The sequence below is a fragment of the Rutidosis leptorrhynchoides genome, chromosome 5 (assembly GCF_046630445.1).
Source record: "Rutidosis leptorrhynchoides isolate AG116_Rl617_1_P2 chromosome 5, CSIRO_AGI_Rlap_v1, whole genome shotgun sequence".
Lineage (NCBI taxonomy): Eukaryota > Viridiplantae > Streptophyta > Magnoliopsida > Asterales > Asteraceae > Rutidosis > Rutidosis leptorrhynchoides.
The window spans coordinates 8,269,109-8,289,485 of NC_092337.1; the positions used below are offsets into that span (position 1 = coordinate 8,269,109).

Sequence of the window (20,377 nt, forward strand, 5' to 3'; positions counted from 1 at the left end):
TCTTGTTTGAGTTGGGTAAAAGACAATACAATTGCGTCTTATATTGTGATAACCAAAGTGCAATCAATCTCGCGAAGAATCCGGCGTTTCATAATCGCACGAAACACATTGATTTGAGGTATCATTTTATTCGAGAACGTATTGAAGATGGTACTTTGATATTGGAGAAAGTCCTTGGTATGAAGAATCCCGCGGATATGTTTACTAAGGTGGTGTCAATGGATAAGTTAAAATTTTGCATAGCTTCAACGGGTCTTCTCATGAACTAATGAGAAGGTAATGACCGACTAGGGAGATAGAGAGACGATGATTCGATTCTAACAAGATGTGTTGAAGACCTTGTATCGAAAGTCTGCTTATCCGGCGTATGTGATAGGAGTGTGCGTGTCTCAAATGGAGTTTGGCGGTAAAGGGTGCTTTGGCGATCTTGGTTAGGTTGGTATGATGGGTTCACAAAATGTGAGTCATGGTTTTGACTATCTTCAAGTGGGAGAATGTTGGATGTGAAGGATATCAAAACGAATTCGGAAGAGCAGGGGAGGCGCGCCGCGGCCTTGGAAGGCGCGACGCGGCTAGCGTGTGATCAGAGCATCAAATTTGGGAAACCTACTGTCCGGAAATATGCCTTTGAGACGCGGCGATGCCCCTTGTGGCGCGGAGCGGCTTCGTCTGGCGAGAAGTTTCCAAATTTATGTTTTTCTTGTTCTCCAAGGTGTTTTGGCCTATATAAAACATCCTAATGTAACCCTCAGTTGTATCTACGAATTATGTCAATAAAAATCTCTCTAGTTGGTCCGTGGATTAAAGTAATCGACATTCGATTACATATAACCACGTTAAATCTCGTGTTCTTTAATTTTCTTGTTTTATTGTCTTTCGTTTGTCGAAGTGGGTGATTAATCTCAGTGATTAATCTTATTGTTTGGGTCCTATAATCCTTACATATTGGATACAGTGGCGGAACTAGGATTTTTTTACCGGGGGCAAAAAAAATTTAAAACCATAGCAATTTTTTTGGACAAAATATGGAGGTTTTGGGGCAAAAAATTGAAGCTTTTCGGCAAATTATGAAGGTTTTTGAGTAAAAGTTGAAGATTTTTGGGCAAAAGTTGAAGATTTTTAGGCAAAATTTGAAAGTTTTAGGGCAAAAGTCGAAGAATTTGGGCAAAATTTGAGAGTTTTGGGACAAAATATATAGGTTTTGGGAAAAAAAAAATCCACCGGAGGCAAAATCGAAAAACTCAAAATTTTTACACTGAAAAAAAAATTCACTGGGGGCGGCCGCCCCCCTCTGCCCCCAAGTGGTTTCGCCAGTAATTGGATAATACTACATCAATTTTATGTTTTTCTTTTTTCCAATCATAATCATTTTCTGTAATAATTTAAAGTATAAAATTTATTTCAGTCATGAGCAAAATTCAGCCTTTACCTGACCAACTACCTAATACTACGCAGGCTCATCAGACAGCGCTTTTTAACTTTCTTCAGGATTTGTCCCGACCTGTTCGGCAGATTCCCATGCGTTACGCACCCGTTCGCCACTTTGTTCTAAACTCTTCTCACCTCATGGGCGAGACAAGCTACCTTTAGCTAGGAGCCTCTTTTCCTTCTGCCCAGTTCCCCGAAAACAACGTTCGACTTGCATGTGTTAAGCATATAGCTAGCGTTCCTTCTAAGCCGGGATCAAAAATCTTCTTTTGACTATGATTTGGCCCTGATAATGACTAGACTATCAGTGCCAGCAAACAAACAAATACTATAAGGACGCTAGCACTAGAAAATGTGGTTCTGAAGACCGCTGCGTTCTTTCTCGTGTTCAGTCGATTATTGTAGGGGATGATTTGTAGCCAAAAGCACGTCATTCTAGTCTAATTCTAGTCTAACCCTGTTGTGTAACTTATCTTATATTTTAGAGTTATTTGCATTTATACATACCGATTGTATACCGATTTATGTAAGTTAATTGCCTTTTTGATTGGCCAATCGGGAATAACCAATTTTATCAAACCGGGGAAAAAGCAATTGGCACCTTCAACGCCAAATATTTTATAACGTACAATTTCACATTTACTTTACCCCTAAACATCCATCAATACTCCAAAAATTCCACATTTGATAATTCCAGGGTTTATTTCATGCTAGTGGTTTGGCCCAATTTTGTACGCAATCCTTCAATTCAATGCCGGTGTAAAACATTGAAATTTGAACCCTAAAATATCACTTTCACTCTCGTAGTTTATATATTTTTATATACATTTAAACATGAATATTATATTATATTATAATAATGTATATATATTTACCGGTAATTCTGGCGGCATATCGACATAGTGACGACGGCAGTCGGTGGTTCGAGGTAAATCCAATTCTACACTCAATTTATGGACCTGATCCTAAATTTAATTTATTCTACTTTAATCGTATAAATATTAAACAATGTTTAATCTAAGCAACTATTTATCAGTGGTTAATTTTTTAAATAACTTTGCGAGTAATGATTTAGGCTTAATTCCACTAGGGTTAACAGTAATGTTTGTTAGAGAGAGAATTTTATTTCCGCGTTTATTTTGACATTTAATTTATTTATATTTATTATTATTTATTAAGAAATGAACCTTGGCTTAGCTGACAGTGAGACGTAAATATTCGTAATTTCATGTGTAGATCGTAGGTTTGATTTTAAAAAAAAAATTATTATTTATTATTATCATTTATCCTTTTATCTGACACATCGATATTCTGTCACTCTCTATTGTGTGTTTCAGTTTGTATTTTTTACAAATTACAAATATGTCACAATAATATATAATCTATATTTTTATTTTATTATATTTATATATATATATATATTGTAATAAATAAATTTAAATTTTAAATTTATGTATAAATATAATAAATTACTCCGTATATCTATATCTATATCTATATCGACATATCCTCTCTCTCATATTTATCTCTATATAGCTGAAGCGAGAAGTACTGAGTAATAGCTTCACGAGCCAAGTTAGAACTCATATTCTTCAAAATCCTGCACACAAAATGATGGTAAATTGCAGAATAACTGGTTAAATTACAGGATTTAAGTTGAAATTTCTGCTTTTAATTGAGGTAATATTTTCTATTTTCTATTTTCTATTTATTGTTTTTGTTTTTATCCAATTATACTTTTATTTTACTAATTTTTGTTTGTTTATTGTTTTGAATGTGCTTTTAATGAATTTGTCTTCCATGTATCTAAAATTTATTACCTCTTGATGATTTTGTTAATTTAGGGGTTTCCGTGATCACATTGAATCGAATTGAATTTTTAGTTGGTGTTATTAAATTCTATTCTATTCTATCTCACCTCAAATACTTTAGGTTTTATGGATGTTATGGAGTAATTAATTGTATGAACAGATCTCATATGTGTTTTCTTCTTTTTTATTACTGTATTTATTTTGAACTTTGTGACTATTATGTAATTTTTTTTTTTATTTTTTATTATTATTATTTTTTTTTTTTTAGGAGGATGTCAAGGCCACTCCATCGAGGTTATTCAGGTGGAGGGAGACATTCCGGTAACATTCAAGATTTATTGGAAGACTCACAGATGAAAGTTAAAGCAGAAAAATATGATTATGATAAAAATCGATTATCCCCTGATCATTTAAATTTATGGAATCCATTTCAGTTTCTTTTTTCAGTTAATTCACCATCCAAAAATGTTGTTTACGAAAACGGGTTTGTTGTTGCTGATCCATTCAGCCCTGTAACTTCACGCAGTCGCTATAAATTGACTTTATTTTTGCTTAAGTTTAGTTTATTTGTAATTGTAATTCTTGCTGTTACCGGGTCTTTATGGTGGACTCTATCGCTCACCACCGTTTCTAGAACTCACGCGTTTCGTGGGTATAGACGGCTTCAAGAACAGCTTGTGTCAGACTTGTGGGATATTGGGGAGCTGTCACTTGGTTCTTCTAGGATAAGAGAATCAGATTATTGCTCTCTAGAGTCCGAAAATTATGTACCCTGTTTTAATATTACCGAAAACCTTGAAATGGGTTTCACCGAAGGTCGAGAACAAGACCGCCATTGTGGGTCTACATCGAAACAGAATTGTTTGGTTCTTGCTCCTTTTAAATATAAGATTCCTCATAGATGGCCTACTGGAAGAGATGTTATTTGGATTGATAATGTTAAAATTAATGCACATGAGGTACTTTCATCAGGAAGTTTGACAAAAAGGTGAATTCGAAGGTCTCTGCGTAATTAAACCAATGAAGATTATGGAATTAATTTCTAAGTATTTGTGTTTAAATTCTTGTGATTGCAGGATGATGTTGTTAGATGATGACCAGATTTCATTTAGTTTTGCATCTTCTATGGTTGATGATAATATTGAAGACTATTCACATCAGATTGCAGAAATGATTGGTTTAAGAAACGAATCTTACTTTGTACAAGCTGGAGTAAGTTTATTTACATATTAACAAATACTCCTATTTGTTTGGCAAATCAAAAGGGTATTTCTTTTTGTTATACGTTCAGCTTTGATCAATGTTGCTAAGGGTAAATATGTAATTTTGATTCAGGTTAGAACGGTATTGGATATAGGGTGTGGTTTCGGTAGCTTAGGAGCACATTTGTTTGGGAAGCAAGTGTTGACAATGTGTATAGCAAACTATGAGTCGTCAGGGAGTCAAGTAGAGATAAGTCTTGAAAGAGGTCTTCCTGCAATGGTGGGTTCTTTTACGTCAAAGAAATTGCCGTTTCCGTCACTTTCATTTGACATGGTACACAGTGCTTGGGATGGGATTAACTGGAACCACAAAGGTACCATTTTAGAAATTTTCTTTTTGACCAACTTTTTAATTTCTTTGATTATGACTTATGTGGTGCATGAATAATGATAATGGGATTACACACAAATGAAGAATAAATGAACATTGGAGACATACTCAAAATTAGAGAGCTTTAATAACTAATTATGTTTAAGTTAAAGGCTTTTGCAGAAAATCGAAATAGGGTCTTTGTCAAACAGTATATGTCTTTTGTTGTTTGATGCTTTTGGCTTATTATTACTGTATTAAAAAGGTGTAATGTATTATTTGTCATTTGTCACAGATGGTAAACATTTACTTGAGGTTGATCGGCTTCTTAGGCCTGGAGGTTATTTCGTTTGGACCTCATCAATTGCGAACACACCAGCTACTGTTAAAAAGAACGATAACTTGAAAAAGTGGGACTTTGTGCGTAATTTTGCGAAAGATCTCTGCTGGGAATTGTTGTCACAACAAGACAGAACGGTTGTATGGAAGAAGCCTAGTAATAAAGAATGTTATGCGTCTAGGTAATAATAAATCCATACAAATTCAACTTTTTTCTCTCTTTTATATTACGTTTCATTTTCACTTTTATTCCTGTGGAGATGGCAATTTTGACCAATATAGCGATGAACCATTTGATCCATTATATTTAAGTTTAGCTGTATCCCATGACACTATAAAACTAGTTTTATTCAAAAAGTTAGTTACTATTGGAGAGTAGTTATTTTTTAAGAACTTTCCAAAAATTTCAGGACAGAATGCATTTTTACCTAACCTGATCTGTTTCAGCCCACTCAAATTGCTACCCGTAGTGACCCAGTAACCAACTGACCACCCACCCATATTTCCCAAGTGCTGGTAGGTCACAAGCATATCCATTTTTTGTTTTGCTTTTGTGGGCCGGTCTTTATTTCTTTTCAAACGGGTTAAGTAAATGGGTGAAGATTTACTTTTTAATATCCTCACATACCATATAAAATGGGACTTTCAGAGCTGGACCATATGGTCCACTGCGTATACATAATGCATGTGTTGGTTAGAATATGCTAAAGTAATAGGACATTAGATTTTTGAGTCTTCTTAGTCTCCTTATAAACTACTTTAAATTCATTATAGGAGTCAAGGATCTGGTCCTTTGTTGTGCAATGTGGGTCGTGACATTGAATCACCATATTATCATCTACTCGAGACATGCATTGGAGGCACTCACAGTCGCCGATGGATTCCAATTGATAAAAGACTAAAATGGCCTTCTAGATCCAAATTGAGCTCTAAAGAACTAGCTATACATGGTAATCTTTTTCTCAGATTATGTTGAAATTATTTATCTGTAGTCCTGATATATAAAATCTAGTTAAATTCATAAAAGTTTACTAACTTTCATGTGGATGATCACCGGGACACAATATTACAATTCAAAATTATCATCTTTGTATGCAATAAGACCTTAATTTATGTTGCATTACAACCCTAGATTGAATCATTATGCCCTTATTTTCATCCGGTTATTCTCAGGTGTAGTTTCTGACGATCTTGTTGATGATGATGTTAACTGGAAATCAGCAGTCAGAAATTATTGGTCTCTACTGTCCCCGCTTATATTTTCAGATCATCCAAAGAGACCTGGTATCGAGGATCCGGTCCCACCTTATAACATGGTCAGAAATGTGTTAGACATGAATGCGCATTTTGGTGGTTTTAATTCCGCCTTATTGGAAGCTAGGAAATCTGTATGGGTCATGAATGTGGTTCCGACCAGTGGGCCCAATCACCTACCACTTATTCTAGACCGAGGGTTTCTTGGCGTTTTGCATGATTGGTATTATCTGTTTTCTCTATTTCTCACATACAAGAATATAAGAAATTACTTATGCTGTCCAAAAAAAGTACAGAACCCGTTAACCGACCCGCCTGAGTTACCCATTTTACCACCTTTTTATGCATAGTGGTTACTTAAGTATGTCACTGAAACTTGTAGGTGTGAAGCATTTCCGACGTATCCAAGAACTTATGATCTGGTTCATGCTGAAGGCCTTTTATCACTTGAAACTGCAAAGCAGCGTCGTTGCAGCATGATGGATATGTTCTTTGAGATGGACCGAATACTCCGCCCAGAGGTATTTTTATTATTTGTCAATAAATAGCATTTACAAATCAAGTTATTATAAATTATGCAAGCTATTTGACTCATACAAACTAATCTCATGCTATGTTAGTATGTTACATGAATGAAAATTTTTAAGGTGTAGACGTGTAGTATGTCAACCTTCAACTAAGTTTTTAGACGTATGGCTCAAGTACAAGTTGTTTGATGCGGATTATGTTTCAGGTTTAACAAGTCAAGCAATTAAAATAAACTGTTAATATTCACGGTGGCTGTACACAGTATGTGTTTTTAGATTGTGGGTTTGTCTTTCTAAAGAAAAACGAAACGAGTTAAAAGTTGGCTAAAGTGTGTTTCTTTTTTGAAAAAAAGTTATAAAACCTCTTGAATACTTAATTCTAGAAAGTTAGATGCGTTTCCACCTTTCAAGGTATAAATGGGTTAACAAATAAGGTTTTCTGTGTTAAGGCTACCTGGGAAACCGGCGAGTATTTTCACTTGGATGCATGCGGTGTAACTTGTTTATCCTGTGACCAGGGGCGGATCCAGGATTTGCAGTCACTGGTGTCACCGGTTAAAACCCAACAAAATTTCTACTAGATTTTTTATTTCAATGGTGTCACTCATACAAAATTTACACTATCCACTGGTGTCACTAGTTAAAAACTCCAAAATTTTTCCACTACATCGCGTATTTCAGTGGTGTCCCGTGCCACCACACTCAACACACTAGGTCCGCCCCTGCCTGTGACCATTTTTGACTCTTTTCCCTTGTCACCCCAGAATATTCTGCTAGTGAGGCTTGAACCTGAGACCCCATGTGAGGATATATAGAGCCAACCACTAAGTTATCTTGGGATGGTTCTTTCTAGATATAGATAGCCGAATTGAGTTTCACAGATTAAATAGGAAAACGTATATCGTTGTAACTCATAATGAAAATGAATTGCAGGGTTGGGTGATACTACGTGACACATCATCTTTAATCGAAACAGCAAGAACAATCACTACAAGGCTAAAATGGGAAGCACGAGTTGTAGATATCGAGAGCAATAGTGATGAAAAACTCCTCGTCTGCCAAAAACCGTTGATAAAAAGACGATCAAACTCCTCGTAAACAAATCAATATCAATTTGGAACACGTTTCACTTGAGAAAGTGAGCTTTTAACCACCATGAGAAGTGCAATACAAAGAGGAAGCAAAATTCAGCTGAAAAGCAATTCCCGTTGGAGCCGTAAGGCAAACTTGGGAGCCATGTAATTACACGTACACGAAGATTATATAGGTGGGGCAATTTTACACTTGTTTTTGTTAGTTAATGTCTTCTTTATTATAAAGTATAGAACAAAATAGATGAATTAGATAACGAGGATGGGATAGAAATAAGCAGAAAAGTTTGCATTAGTTAGTGTTAAATATATACAAAGGCTTGGAAGGAGATTTTACGATGTTGTTGGTGTTCATGTTGTTCACCATATATTCGACTTCATTAATGAATTTGAATTATGTTTGTATCCTTGTATATAGTTCCCCGTCTACTTTTTTAGGATCGCAGGAAACCTTTCTAGCCGACAACCGCATTGAGTTTCCGCTAGCTTGTAAAACTCCCGAGTGATGAGCCCCGAGCGACGCGACGCGACTCGTAATCGGGTGAACTGCGCACATTGGCGCCCCCTCTAGTCAAGAGCCCAATTCATTCGATCTTGAACGTTACTAAGATTGGAACATGAGTCTCGTGCTTCATTGAGAACTAGATGACCACTAGACATATGGTTATAGTACGTGGTTAAAAACTAAAACTAAAAGCCGTTTTAATATTTTTCCATCTTGATGCGACTAACCATTCCATAAAAAAAGTGTGTCTACAGACTACAAGTGGAAAAACATGGATTGAATAACAAAGTTAAACTCACACATCCACCTAATTAATCCTTTTTGTACACACTAAGTATTGAATTGAATACATGAACACGATTGAAGAATAATTAATATTCTGGTGACTTCGACACGTTCAAGGCTATTCATATTAATAAAACTGAAAGAAAACAAAACTCAACTTCTGGTATTTTTAACATCTAATGAAATAAGTAATTATTTACATTGGCTGTTGATAACGCGAATTAATAAATATTAATCTCATATGTCACACAATAGCAGCTGTGGTGTAGTGGTTATCACGTTTGCTTTACACGCAAAAGGTCTCCGGTTCGATCCCGGGCAGCTGCATAAATTTTTATAGATTTTATTACTGATCTATGTCATACACATACTTTTTTTCACATATACATTCTTGTTTCTTATCTACTATTTGCACTAAACTTGTAATATGCATCTAACAGACCTACAGTGGACATGCAAAGTACTACAGTAGTAATTAATAGAGCATCCCAAACACGTGGTGGAACATAAAAGAAACCTCTCTGTTCACTCCCCATTATTATTATTTATTCAATTCAATTTAAAATTTAATTTAATCATCAACAAAACAATGATTTTCAACACTTGACGATCCACACCTTACACAAGCCATGACCAATCTACAAACCCTTCACAGACCGGTGGTGGGCCCTGGGTTTCACCCCATGCAGCGCATTACCTTTCAGACCACCACCACCACCACGATGCCGACTGACAGAAGACGGTCCACCACTTCCGATCCTCTTTGCAGCTCGTCTTCGACCACTTAAACTGCCATTCCCAAGTGCAACTTTTGTAACCGCTTCTTTAGCAACTTCTCGAGCCTTTTGTGGATTCACAGGCTGTTTATTCAAGTATGCTAGTTTTGGAAGAAGACTGCAAAGTGTTTTTCTTAATTGATCATCATGAATGTTGCTTTGTATTGGATTACCCAACAAGTTTAAAGCTTGCAAAGAGTTGTAATTAGCCACTAGTTGCCCAAGTGCTTTTGATGTTGTAATCTTGTTGAAACTTAAGTCCAAGATTATCAACTTTAACAGCCTGTGCAGTCCTTCGACGTTGCTAATTTTGTTTCCCGCAAGGTACAGCTCCTTAATTAGGGTACAATTCGATAATCCTGAAAACAACATGCATCGAATCGTAAAGATCAAACAAATAAGTTGGATTATATACTTATAATGGTAATGTTACTCAAAGATAAGTTGGGTTGCTTACCTTGCCCGATTCGTGAAATCCGATTGTAGCTAAGGTCGAGAATCCGCAACCGAGTGAGCTCTCGAAGGCCTTCGATTACACCGATCTTGTTTCTTGATAAATCAAGAATGTGAAGACCCTTTGGCAAGGACCCTGGTGTTATATGCACTGCCAAACATCATAAAAGCTACACAGATTAGTTATACTTGCATTTAACAACCTTCGAAATAAAATCTCGGATAACGGGTTGTTTGCAAACCTATTGAATTTCCAGATAAGTTGACTGATCGAAGACTCGAAAAGGCCAAAATAACAGGGATGACCTTTAGCCCAATTCCGGAAATGTAAGCAACCGTTGAAGAAGAATTTAGAGATTGTATCACCCTATTAGCATATGCAATCTCTTCAGGAATATCGTTGTTTCTAGTAGCTGGCGGTTTACCATTATCCGGTGAGGGCGGAAACGTAATTTCACTCTCTTCTTGGTTATCATTTGTGAACACTTGCTCTGTTTGAATTTCTTGAACCCATTCATCAACTCTTGTTAATGAAGACGATGATGGCGAGCCTGCTGGAAACGCCATCCATTGATTCTGTGGCCAAAAACCAGAACCTTGATGAAATGAATTCCATCTATGGTCCCCATTGTTGACTTTCACTACTTTCGAGGACGTTAACTTTGACTTTGACTTCTCGAGTCTTCGGTTTGGTTCAAGAGTATCTGAAGAGTAACCACCTTGTTGATTGATCGCGATGAGCTTATTTTGAATCCCTTTAACCGGCTCGTGCAGATTCCTATGACTCCACAAGAACAACTTCCACCATAATCTTCTGCTTTTCGATGGCAAGATTTGACTTGAAGAACACTTTCGTAAAATCACTTTATCGGCACTACAATGACTAGTTACGGAGACCGGACTCATACAACCATCTGCTAATTTCTGCAAATCTTCAAAAGATTCACAAGGAACGATTTTGTCTTTCAAGATAACCCTTTTCGTTTCTAGATTCGAGCATGATCGTTTTAGCTTCGGTGAAGCTGAAAATGGTTTCTTTGAAGCTCCCGGATCACTTAAATGCCCATCATTATTAATCTCTAAATCCGAACAATCGTTTAGATGATCATCTTGTTCTTCAAATTTGGACTTGGTATCATTTTCATGTTCATCTTCACCTTCATATGCCACCTCTTGTTCTTCTTGTTCTTCTGGAACTTGAGGTTTTACAGAACTTTCATGGTTGATCACCTTGATATTGCATGTTGAACCCTTGGAGACAGTGAAGGGTAAGTCAACACTGAATGTTGACTTTGACTTTAGATTTGACTCCGGGTTTATAGTAACTACAGATTTTCTTAAGTGTTGTAATTTGACTTGCATAATCTTATCATCATCCTCTTCCTAACATCATAAACAACATATCAAGTCAAAATAAGCCAAACCATGAGACCTTTGACTTTCATGGTCAAATTACAGCATCTAGTAGTACATGTTCCATTTGAACTCGTCATTGAATATTCTTAAAACAATCGTATATAATATAATACGGAGTATATGATATGATTCATTGGTTTTAGCAATTAATTAGTAATCATTCAACCAAATTCAAATCAAACAGGATTAACTAAATTAATCACCATTGATGGAGAAACAAAAAAGCATAGTTATGATACAACTTAATTAGCAAATAACCTATGATTCGATAAACAAATTAATCAAGTTAAGAACAAATATGAAAAAATCACCTTATTTTTCTCCTTTCTGCTAGCCAATGAAGTAAAGCAACAAAAAATCGGCATTCTTATATAATTAGTGAAGTAATTAGTGAAGTCTTAAGTAATTCAATATTATGGAGGCGAAACCCACACAAGAAATTAATAATTAATAAAATCAATAACCAATGGAGTAAAAATAAATAATCAAATAATCCCCACGATAAAAAAGATTCGATTGTTGTACTATAACTAAAGGTGAAATAATCATAAAAAGATTTAATTTTGATGAATAATAATGGAATAAAAGTAAGATGAAATATTAGCCGTAATCAATGGGTAATTGGGATAGAAGGGATAAAGGTGAAGTGAATGAAAAAGGAAAAAGGTGGTGGCCAGAGATTGAAAAGGTATTGGTCGGAGAAAGAGCTCCGGTAACTGCTTTAACGGAATTCACGACCGTAACGGCGGCCAGAGTGATGGTGTGATTAGAGCTTCCAAAAAAGTAGCCAGCTGGAAATAAGTGGTATACGGCGGAATAAACTAGAAATTATGATTCATCAAGACAGAATGTACATCAAACGTCTGTAATATAGCATTACAAATTCAATTTTATTATTTCCTTTATTATTATTTTATTATTCACCGTTTATATTATTTATACTAGTTTTATAACTCGTGCGTTGCACGACATTTTTATAAATTAATAATCGATAAAGCTAATATTAACACTTATTAAATGAATAATACAATTACGATGATAAAATCTTTTATTAATTATAACATTTAATCAAAAACATTAGTATTGAATACTAACGCATAGATTATGAGTCTGTTCGTTGGAATCATTTCAACTTCAGTTGACAAATAATCGATAAAACATCAAATATGAGCCCCCTAAAAACTTGCTTTAAAACCGACTCTTAAGAATAATATTTTATGTGCATATCTAATTATATATGTTTTTACTACAAACTAATTTCATTATGTCAAAATCTCAAATGAAACATGACAGAAACATCTAAATATCTATAAGGATTATCAGATAACTATTTTAAATTCAATTGACAAACATAAGCATGTCGTTTATATAATATTCTACAATATTATATTAACGTAATCATATAATTTATACGTAACACTGTAAATTAATTTTATATTATATAAAATATCATTCATAAATAATATTATAATGTTAAATGTTAATATAAATATTATCAATATCTTTATTAAATTAATTTAATGTATCGTTAAAACAATAGTACTTATGATTATTTAAAACTTTTATAATATAATATGTAATATTATTAATATAGTTATAACATATGTTAATATTAATATAATATTTAAAGTAATGAAATCTGTATACTAAATTAAATTGAGAAATCTAATTCTTCAATTAATATATGAAAATAAATGATAGACTGACATGCGGCAGGAATTAAGGAGGAGTTAACACATGGCAAAAATAAACTCGGAGTTGACACCTAGGATTATGATCACGCGCTTTATATAATGTAATATTACATAGTAATATTAATTTTTTTAACGGGGAGTTCGAACACAATGTCGGATACCATCTATTCAGGAACGAAGATTACATTCCTATCGCTCATAAACGAGAAAACCTCACGACGATTTCATACTAGCATCGTGTGTGCTAAAATTCCCTCAAGAATGCAAGACGTCCGAGACATTAGAGGCCTACGGAATGAAGGGGTAACTACAAGAGAATTATTTTGTAACTCTGTAGATCAAACCTCCTTTATGTGAGTCGGGTCATTACCAATACCCCCAACACCTTTAACTTTTTATATTTATATTTATATTTATATTTACATTTACATTTTATATTTGTATTTATATTTATATTTATATTTATATTTACATTTATAGAGATTATATAAAGATAAGTTTTATTTTATATGTTTATGTGTAATCTTAAAATAGGGTTTACCTAGAAAATCTTTAATTGATGAATAAACTATAACAAATTATTATTATTATTATTGTTCTTATTATTATTATTGTTATTGTTATTTAATATTTAATTATTAAAAGATATTAATTATATCATTGTGTAATTTTGTTCGTTACGTACTATTGGAAAATAATCTACAGAACTTTCAATATACAATTCATATGTTTTGTGTTTGTTGTTTCCCCCTTAATGTCTATTTTTGCACTCTGTATTAAATTTAGTTAGTGTGTTTGGATGGATTATTTGATACTTCGTTATATCTAAAAACTAGAGTTGGAGCGAGAAGTTGTAAGTTAGAATTTATTTTTAAAGTTGCAAGCTAAAGAATATATGTTTATAAGTATTTATCAAAGTAATTAGAGTTAAACTTTATAATTGTGATTGTGATTTGACTTAAAAAAAGAATAATATAATATTTGTATTTTCATACTTATATCTTTTATAAGCTTCGTCGTTTTCAAATTTCTTTAGTACATAACAAATGACATTTTAATAATTTTACGTAAACCGGATAAAACTTCTACCTTGAAGTTTTCGAAAAACTTAAATGACACTCCGGTAAGCTTCGTTTAAAGGTAAAAAAAAAAGAAAAAAAGATACAGGACATCAAGAGGGAACAATTCGGAGAATCCATCAAGTATATTTGAGTTCGGAATCGTCGATTCTATTTCGACTATTGTATTTGGTCATTCTATTTTGTAGTGTGTTTCGCTTTAGTTATGTTTGTGTTGTTGTGGTTCTCTCTAGGTCTTGCTCTTCGTTTTGTGTTGTGAGCTTACGTAAAGTTCGGTAGTTCAGTTTTCTTGTTAGCTTTAGGTACTCTTATTTGAATATAAAAGTCTTTTAGTTTTTTAGCAAAAAAAAAATTAAAAAAAAAATAAAAAAAAAACCATTAAATTTAAGCTTCTATAACTCTTATAAACTTATCATTCTAACACACTCTTAACATAAATTAAATCAAGTTGGTGAGTAAATTTATATCATCCTAACACGCCCTTAGCATTTTATGCTAAGATCCCAATTCTTCAAGTAGGCTCTCTTGGCCTTTATTAATGAGTTCTACTATAGAAGCTTTTCAGTTTTGAAGTAAATGAATTAGAAAGAACAAAGAAGTAACGAAATGAGAAACTCTTTCTTGAAGTATATTATAAACATATCGACCTTCCCCTTCACACTAATCATGTGTTTTTCTCCATTCTTCATATATCTTCGTAACACCCTTAATGCTAGGTTTCTTGCTTGTAATTGTATTATATATTTGAACGACATCAATACTAATATTATCGAAGACTAATTTATACAGCTGTCATATAATGCACACGCTTGTATTTCTGATATTACATATATACATACATACATATTATTACATACATACATACATACATACATACATACATACATACATACATACAACAATACGGAGTACTAGTATAATTTTAAGATATAAATAATCAATAAATAAAATTTCATCCTTAAAATAAAAAGAATATAAAATAGATGAAGAAGATAGATCGTACGCGCATCGTACACGGCTCTGGAACGTCGATTCTCAAGTTCCTTTCTGGAAATTAAATTATATAATATATGGAGTAATTATTTTGTTTTTTTACTTGTAAATGTTGATCTTATCTTATTTTTGGTATCTTTAATTTGAAGCTCTTATTAGTTACGGAAAATTTTGAAGCTCTTAGTAGTTACTCCGTATATTATTGTTCGGATCATTTTCAAATAAAAACAAAATAGACTAACTTATAAACCTTTCGATACATAAACCTGTCATAATATATTTTTGAAACACCACCGAGCCCTTGGCTGAGTGGTACCAAGCTCCTGGACTGTGAGTCCGTATCCTTTCAATTGCGATTGGTGCGGGTTCGATTCTATAGGGGGAGGTTTACCGTATATTATATATACACAGTCAACCTTTGGGTCTGTGGTCCCTACGCTTTGCTACTGGCAGGTGTAGGTATATAATAAAATCGATCCGGTTCACGTAACTGCGAAGATTCGAGAGCGGGTTCCTTCTAGCGTGTGTGGGGTGACTAACCATCTAACCGGCCGTTCAAAATATATATATATATATATATATACATATATATATATATATATATATATATATATATATATATATATATATATATTTGAAACGACGGATAAGATCAAACTAACAAAAGCTAAATCAAAATATTACAAGGAGCCAAGAAGGTGCATGGAGATGAACTCGGGTCACAAGATTAATTAATTAATGGATAAATAATAACGAAGTAGGTAATGTTTACAATATGTTCATTTTAAATTTAAATATATATTAAACAAGTACGGTTTTCCAGACGTTAATTTTGAAGAGTTGTGCTGGTTAGGGGTATTCAAAAATATTTGTATCTTTTTTTTTTCCCGACAAAATTGTTAATATATATATATAAAAAGATCGTAAAGATCCGGTGGATCGTACAAATGACAATGATTGAAATTGAAAGAGCTCGCTTTTATCGTCCTACACACAGGACGAGTACAATGATTGAAAGATAACGAGCATATTTGTATCTAGTGTTGCATAACTCGGGAGTACTCGATGAATACTTAGTAAACAATACTATTTTTCAATTACTCGGTTCAATTACTCGAATTACTTGGTCAATCTCAACTTACTCAAACTCAAAATCTCAAATCATTCAAACTCGGTTAAAACTTCATAGTTACTCGGATGAAAAATTAGAATGAATGAGTAATGCTATAGCCACTCATATTTAACATAAAAAATTTCACACGATGGAGCCATTCATACAATATTTCACATAAAAAGTTTCACACGATGAGGTAGTAATTGAAATTAACGAATTACAATTCTAAAATTTTTCTACACTTTTTACTTTATTTTTATATTATTGATTTATTTCATCTCATAAATATGAAATTTGAGTTGTACACTCGTTTCATAAAAAAAAAATGTAAAGAATATTAATAATAATAAATGTATTTAAAAGAAGGGGGATGATTCTCACACACACTTTTTTGATCCTCACACACCTATTTTAACCTTTTACTCTTCTAATAATACTCAATTGGTGTGTGAGGATCAAAAAAGTGTGTGTGAGAATCATCCCCTTAAAAGAATAAGTCGAGGAATTACGTGGGGCCCTTACCATATGGAAATGCCAATGGCCAATATTGATGCAAAATGTTGGAATTTGGTGACCACAAAAGTTCCAACGGTGGATATGTGACCGAAATAGCCAACTCTTTTGTTTTTTTATTGTTTCGGAAAAACAAGTAATTGCTGAAGATCTAAATAAAGTTATATAGTTTAGGTGAGTGGAGCACTCACATAATCTTATATGTTTGATTCTACTAATCAGTGGGATTGTAAAAATAAAAATAAAAAGTGACAAAAAAATCCAACCAACCACAATATAAAGCATATTTATATTTATATGTTTGAAGTATTAAATGAATTTAAATGTTAAAGTCATTTAGTTTAATAATTCGTGGAATCATGGAATTCGACTAAAAACTTCTCGTTATTTTTATAAACATAATGTAACACCCCGTCAAAAATCCCTTTAACGGAATGTTAACTCTGGTCCCAGTGCTTGGCTTGACTTCTACGTAACAGCAATATTCTACAGCGGAAGCAATTAATACCTGAGAATAAAACACGCAAAACGGATCAACAATAATGTTGAGTGAATCTACAGGTTTTAGGTAAACAATACAGTATGTTTAAGAAATACATTTCGAAAACGTTTATTAGTGGAAGACCTCCAAGGTTCAATGTTAAAAGTTTGTAGACAACTTCGTGTCCCATTTCAAAAGTTTGATGACACTACCATGTCAAGTTTCAATCATTTTATCACACCCCCAGTTAGGGCCTGGGCGAAATGTGATTCAATATCATAATACATACCAACATATTATAAAATGAGAACAAATACTATATGAATAAAACCAAATTTGCAGCGGAAGGATTAATAATGTCGTTACAAGAATTATAAATTGTTCAAATGCAGAAAAGTAAATATGCGATAAGTCTTGATCCTAGCCAAGTAAGTCATCACATAAGCAGTAGATATAGAGGTCCTGATCATTCAGTACCTGAGACAAACATGCTAAAAGTGTCAACCAAAAAGGTTGAGTGAAATTCATAGGTTTAACAAATATGATTGACCGTTTGTTCTTAGACCACAAGATTTGTTATAAAAGTAGATCACGCAGATCCAAAAGTAGTACTGATTCGTGATATTTTAGACTAAACGTTTGTTTTGTTGCCCCGATGATAAGTTGACAGTACCTTATCACCATGTTTAAATCATTATTAAGTAATACAAAGACATCGCGGTCAAATGTATCGGGGACGTTACTCCCGATAGGCCTACCCCCAATAATTAAGAATGCCTTATCCTGAAAGCAATTAAAAAATATCACTGTGGGGTCTTAGTAGCATAAGCTAGTCATAGTACAGTTTAGGTTCGTACTTGTGTCTAAGTTGTTTAAAGTATAAAAGCAGCATGTGTCTCACCCCAGTAAGTATAAAAAGTGCTATAGCAATAAGAGTGGGGCTATGAAAGTCACCTTAGTAATTCGGTGAGTTAAAGTATTCCTTAAAGAGAAAGTATGGATGATCGAAGCACAGAGAAATTGATGCGGTAGCGGAGGGGTATATAAAATACTTATTAATTTTTACAAGGAAATACTATTAAATACGATACAATTTTACACAAGATATTTATTTATTTAGAGAATGGATATACTTAAACCTTGCTACAACACTTATAGGCAGTGTACCTAATCGTACAGTAGTGTAGTTTTTAGTAAGTCCGGTTCGTTCCACAGGGAAATCTTTAAACAAAGCTTAACGCTATATTAGTTTACTTTTATAAAAATACAAATATATATATAAGTAATATTATTATTATAAAGGGGGGTTTTTACCGTTTAATGACCGGTTTGTCGATTTTAAAACTTTAGTCTCAGTTAAAACCTAATGTAAAATATTAAATAAATAAAAGACTTAATTTAAAGCGTAAAATAAATAACGATAATGAAATTGCAATAAAAGTGCGATAAAATAAAATTGCGATAATTAAAAAGTACGATAATTAAAAGTGCGATTAAATATAAAATAAAGGAAATTAAATATGAAATAAAAGAATTATGCTTATTTAAACTTTCGTAATCATGATGTTTGACATGTTGATTTTAGTTTTATGCCCATGGGTTAATTGTCCTTTGTCCTGGATTATTTAATATGTCCGTCTGGTTTTTGTCCATAACAGTCCATCAGTCATAAATATAAAGTGCGAGTGTCCTCGTCAAATTATTCTTATACCCGAAGTTAAATATTCCAACTAATTGGGGACTTAAACTGTAACAAGATTTTAATACTTTGTTTAATAATTACACCAGGATGTCGACTGAGTGTAACCCAAGGTTTTAATATTTTGTTATCAATTATACCAAGTGTCCTTGTACATAATTTCACCCCTGTTTTAATTATTCTAGTGGCTATTAATCCATTCCCGTGTCCGGTTAGATGAACGATTATTCGTACATATAAATACCCCGCCCATCGTGTCCGATTGAGTGTATATGGTAATTTATAGGGACGCCCAATTGTAAATCTTTATATTAACATTAACAAACTATCATTTAGTTAAACAAATATAAAGCCCATTAATAGCCCATAGTCTAATTTCCACAAGTGTCGTTCTTTTGTCCAAACCCCAATTATGGTACAAAGCCCAATTACCCAATTTTAGTAATTAGCCCAACATCATGATTACTTCGTTTTAAATAAGCATAATAATAACTTAGCTACGAGACATTAATGTAAAAAGGTTGAACATAACTTACAATGATTAAAAATAGCGTAGCGTTACACGGACAGAATTTCGACTTACACCCTTACAACATTCACTAACATACCCTTATTATTAGAATTATAATTAAAATTAAAATTAAAATATAAATTATAAATATAAATATATCGTATGAATGAGGAGAAAAAAGATGATGAAAATGATCAGATTTCGGTTTGCTTTATAGGGAGTTTCAAAACTGGGGGCTCCGCGACTCGCGGCCATTTTGGCCTTCAAACTCCGCGAGTCGCGGAGTTTGAAATTACAGCTCACAACTTTGGAGTCTTTCTCTGCCGACGGTTTTTATTTATAAATATAATATATATATATATAATTAATATAATTAATTATATATTATATTATATTTATATACATAGTTAACTTGTAATTTTTAGTCCGTTGCGTCGAGCGTTAAGAGTTGACTCTGGTCCCGGTTCCGGATTTTCGAACGTCCTTGCGTACAATTTAATATCTTGTACTTTGCGTTTTGAATCTTGTACTCTTGTAATTTCGAGACGTTTCTTATCAATAATTGAAACCTTTTTGATTGTCTTTTGTACTTTTGAGCTTTTTGGTCGTTTGCATCTTCAATTCGTCGAATCTGTCTTTTGTCTTCACCTTTTATTATTTAAACGAATATCACTTGTAAATAGAACAATTGCAACTAAAAGCTTGTCTTTCTTGAGGAATAATGCTATGAAATATATGTTCGTTTTTAGCATTATCAAATATTCCCACACTTGAGCGTTGCTTGTCCTCAAGCAATATCGTCTTGAAATACTAGAATCACTTCTTTATTCTTCACA

At 33.2% G+C, this 20,377-nt stretch overlaps 2 protein-coding genes and 1 non-coding gene across 3 annotated transcripts; 2 read left to right on the forward strand and 1 right to left on the reverse strand.

The window, feature by feature from the left end:
* The first annotated feature begins 2,949 nt into the window (after positions 1-2,949).
* On the forward strand, positions 2,950-8,437 carry LOC139848395 (probable pectin methyltransferase QUA2). Its single transcript, XM_071838130.1, has 9 exons — positions 2,950-3,108; positions 3,508-4,227; positions 4,316-4,451; positions 4,575-4,815; positions 5,107-5,332; positions 5,925-6,100; positions 6,324-6,627; positions 6,787-6,925; positions 7,865-8,437. Exons 2-9 carry the CDS (start codon positions 3,512-3,514, stop codon positions 8,027-8,029), a joined length of 2,103 nt encoding a protein of 700 aa, XP_071694231.1. The 5' UTR covers positions 2,950-3,108; positions 3,508-3,511; the 3' UTR covers positions 8,030-8,437.
* A 629-nt stretch (positions 8,438-9,066) lies between these two features.
* On the forward strand, positions 9,067-9,139 carry TRNAV-UAC (transfer RNA valine (anticodon UAC)). Its single transcript has one exon. It is a non-coding gene; the product is annotated as a tRNA-Val (tRNA).
* LOC139847431 (uncharacterized) lies at positions 9,140-12,281 on the reverse strand. Its single transcript, XM_071837102.1, has 4 exons — positions 11,769-12,281; positions 10,284-11,424; positions 10,046-10,192; positions 9,140-9,947 (listed from the first exon to the last, which is right to left on the reverse strand). Exons 1-4 carry the CDS (start codon positions 11,820-11,822, stop codon positions 9,451-9,453), a joined length of 1,839 nt encoding a protein of 612 aa, XP_071693203.1. The 5' UTR covers positions 11,823-12,281; the 3' UTR covers positions 9,140-9,450.
* Between the last annotated feature and the right edge of the window lie 8,096 nt (positions 12,282-20,377).